Source organism: Alnus glutinosa, chromosome 9 (assembly GCF_958979055.1).
Source record: "Alnus glutinosa chromosome 9, dhAlnGlut1.1, whole genome shotgun sequence".
Classification (NCBI taxonomy): Eukaryota; Viridiplantae; Streptophyta; class Magnoliopsida; order Fagales; family Betulaceae; genus Alnus; species Alnus glutinosa.
This window is the reverse complement of record NC_084894.1, coordinates 7,089,301-7,092,514: the sequence shown is the minus strand read 5'-3', so window position 1 is coordinate 7,092,514 and position 3,214 is coordinate 7,089,301. Positions and strand designations below refer to the sequence as shown.

At 38.1% G+C, this 3,214-nt stretch overlaps 1 protein-coding gene across 1 annotated transcript; it reads right to left on the bottom strand.

Annotated features, from left to right (window-relative positions):
- Positions 1-707: 707 nt before the first annotated feature.
- On the bottom strand, positions 708-2,989 carry LOC133876717 (uncharacterized). The gene is made up of 2 exons (XM_062314970.1): positions 2,491-2,989; positions 708-2,011 (listed from the first exon to the last, which is right to left on the bottom strand). The coding sequence occupies exons 1-2, from the start codon at positions 2,987-2,989 to the stop codon at positions 708-710; spliced, it is 1,803 nt and encodes a 600-aa protein (XP_062170954.1).
- Positions 2,990-3,214: the final 225 nt, after the last annotated feature.

Genomic DNA, 3,214 nt, shown 5'->3' with positions numbered 1-3,214 from the left:
TAATATACTAAATAGAATTACTCTTATAAGAATTGGGAATTCAATAATATATCAAACATTTGCGTCTGTTTGGTTTAGCAATTTTAAAATGCGCGCTTTGAAAGAATAACGATTTTATAAAATCCAGTTAATGAAAATATGATTTTTAACAATACATTTAAGCGTTTGTTGAAATTGCAATTCGGCTTTTAAAATTATATATATGTTTCAAAAAAAAAAAAATGCACTCCCTTGTTTACATGCAGTTTGAAATATTTTTTTCTATATTTTTAAACTGTCATTTTTTAACGCACCTTCAAACACAACACTTTTTCACAACTTGATTTAAAAATACGCATTTGACCTGCAAAATCACAAGGCAAACGAGCTAACAAACTCAAAGAATGACTTAGATACCTTTCACATGTAAACTACTACATCAAATTATAAACATAGGTATACAACAGAAACACCTTAAAATGAGGGCAAGCTACTGGTGTATGTCATCATAATTTTGTCCCAACAAAAAAGAACAGACAAGTAGATCGATTAAACATCCAATCAAACCCAAATAAACAACACAAAAAATAATAAAGCCCTTCAAATTAAATCATTTCAAATTTGCTGGTAATTAATTAACCCAATTTCTAAATCGTCTTCCCCTTCTTTGTCACTGGACATGCATTCTCTGTGCAAATATTAATTCTTTTTTTCTATTCCTCCCATCTCTACCGTTCATTAGCAAAGGATGATTGAACCATCTCTGTTGTCTTTGCGGCCTTTACGCCCCCTTCAAACTTCACATACGTTTCACCATTAAACGTCTTATACGTATCACCTCTACTATATCTTGCAGCTCGAAACCGCTTATATATGTCACCTTTGTAAAATTCTCGCGTTCTCCTTGCAAACTGCAGAGAGATAAGAGCTCCTATGAATGCAATGGTAGCCAAAATGGAGAACGATACCCTGAAACAGTGGTGTCCCGTGCATTTCAAATCCTGCACGGTTGATGGATCTATTCCCTGAGGAAGTTGCTTGGTTGCCTCTTGTGCGTAAAGGGTTTTCGTGAGCTTTGTATTCATAATATACACCGAAAGAATGGTTGTGACTTGTGAACAATTGAGCAATGTAGCGTAGTACTTGAGGCCAAATAACTCAGAAATCATTGCCAAGTTTATTGGAACTTGCGCGCCAAGTGTGAATCCAAGGATCACTGATGCCGCGTAGTATGCGCCGGGGATTTCTGGGAAGGCGACGAGGAGCAGGCCGACGCAGTGCAGGAGAAGAACAACAGACATCATGATCGACCGGGGAAGTTTCCATTTCATAAGAAGGAGTTCAGAGACGAAACCAGAGTAAACCCTCCCATAATAATTCCATATGCTTGCCAGTGTGGTGATGGACTGGACGAGTCTTTCGTGATATTTAAGTGCCCTGCCGATCGGTTTTAACTGGTCATAGGATGTTAAGGCTGAGCCGTATCCACATAAAGTAACGAGGAAGATGTAAAGCATGTCGATGCTTAGAATTGCTTGCAAAATGGTGTGGTCTTCTCCTCTTTCTGGTTTGTTGAAGATGTTTGCAAAACAAGATATTCCTTTCTGCACCTTCGAACTCTCTTCTACCTGAGCTTGTGGCGGCGGTGCCTCCTGTGGTTTCTCAATGGTTACCAGCTGATGATCAGTAGGAAGAGTATTCACATTCACTGGTGGCTGTTTGTTAAATTTCCAAATGGCAGCCTCTTCTTTAATGACAAGAACGAGCGGGAGGAAGACCAGGACAGTGACCGTCATTGCACTTTCCGTATGGATTGCGTCGGTCATGGTAATGTATTTCTCAAGCAAATTGATGACCATGATAAAAAGTGCAAGCAAGATAGTTAAATAAAAGAAATTCAAAAACACCTTCAGCTCGTTCGGTTGCCTTCCATGGTTCATATTCCGGATTGTGAACATAAACAGAAGTGATACTGCGGCTGGAAGCAATCCACACAGAAGAATAAGACCCTTGGCATCACTTCCATATATACCTGTTAGAATATAGAGTAAATGGTTAAATTTATCTCTTGTTTTGAGCTTAATATTTTGAGATAAGTGGTGATTTAACATGATATCATAACTAAAGATTTCAAGTTCAAACTTTATTTTCATCATTCGCCTCTCATTTAAGTTAAACATTCCCTCCAACACTCATGTTTCAATCCTTTTAATTTCACCATTTTTTATTTTTTATTCTTTTTGGGTTAAGAAGCCCCAGTTTAAAAAACAAAATGAAAATTCTGGTGACCCACGTGGGTCAGTCCAGATCCAAAGCTAACCGTGGGTGAGTTCAATGTATTTATTATTGTTATTATTATTTTAAATTTTTATTTTTTAAGAGGCATTTTAACAAAAAAGAAAAAAAAAAGTGAAATTAAAATAAATTATTACTATGGTATTCTTTTTATACTTATGCAGGAAAGGAGGGATGTAAGTGACGTTTTTAAAATAAATAATAATTTAAGAATACCATAGTAAATCTGGATTATGACAGCCCCGCCAAGCCCAACGAGACCCTTCATTAGACCCAAAACGACGCCGCGGCTCACCGGGAAGTTCTGGACGGATTTGACAAGAGCTACTGTGCCATAAAAGTTGGCAGAGTTGGTTGCGACAGCAATATAAAGGCACATCTGCCAAACTGGTGGCTTGGAAATCGAGTGCCTAACGGCGAGCCAAATCATGAAATAGCCGCCAAAGTTCATGGTGGCGCCGAGGAAGAGCCCAAGCCATGTTGGTATCACCTCAACAATGAGGCCATTGAAAATCGCCAGGCATGATCCAAAATCTCTGTAAAAAGATATTTTATTCATTGCAGCTTCGTCATATCCAAGAGCTTCAATCTCTTTGCTATATTGAATATAGACGTACATTGTTCCAGACCCGGCCATGATCAGCATGGTCGCAAAAACCATGAACCATCTGCCTCTTACAACATGCGCTGCAAATGAGAAACACTCCCCTCCCATTTTCCCTTCTTTCTCTCTCTCTCTCTCTCTCTCTCTCTCTCTCTCTATATATATATATATATATATATATATATCAATGATATAATGTAAAGGGAATTATATCGCAATATATACGTAGCCAGAAGAGGAAGCTTTTGGGATGGATGGATGCATGCATGAATGCAAGAGTCGGCAACGTGTGGAGTACTCAAGAATCATAATCAGCTACAGCCTACATATATATAA

Excerpts from the sequence above, each read along its gene's own strand:
- LOC133876717 (XM_062314970.1), bottom strand. The coding sequence starts at position 2,989 with ATGGGAGGGGAGTGTTTCTCATTTGCAGCGCATGTTGTAAGAGGCAGA. Across the intron at positions 2,012-2,490 it reads CATAATCCAGATTTACTATG|GTATATATGGAAGTGATGCC; the intron begins GTATTCTTAAAT and ends ATATTCTAACAG.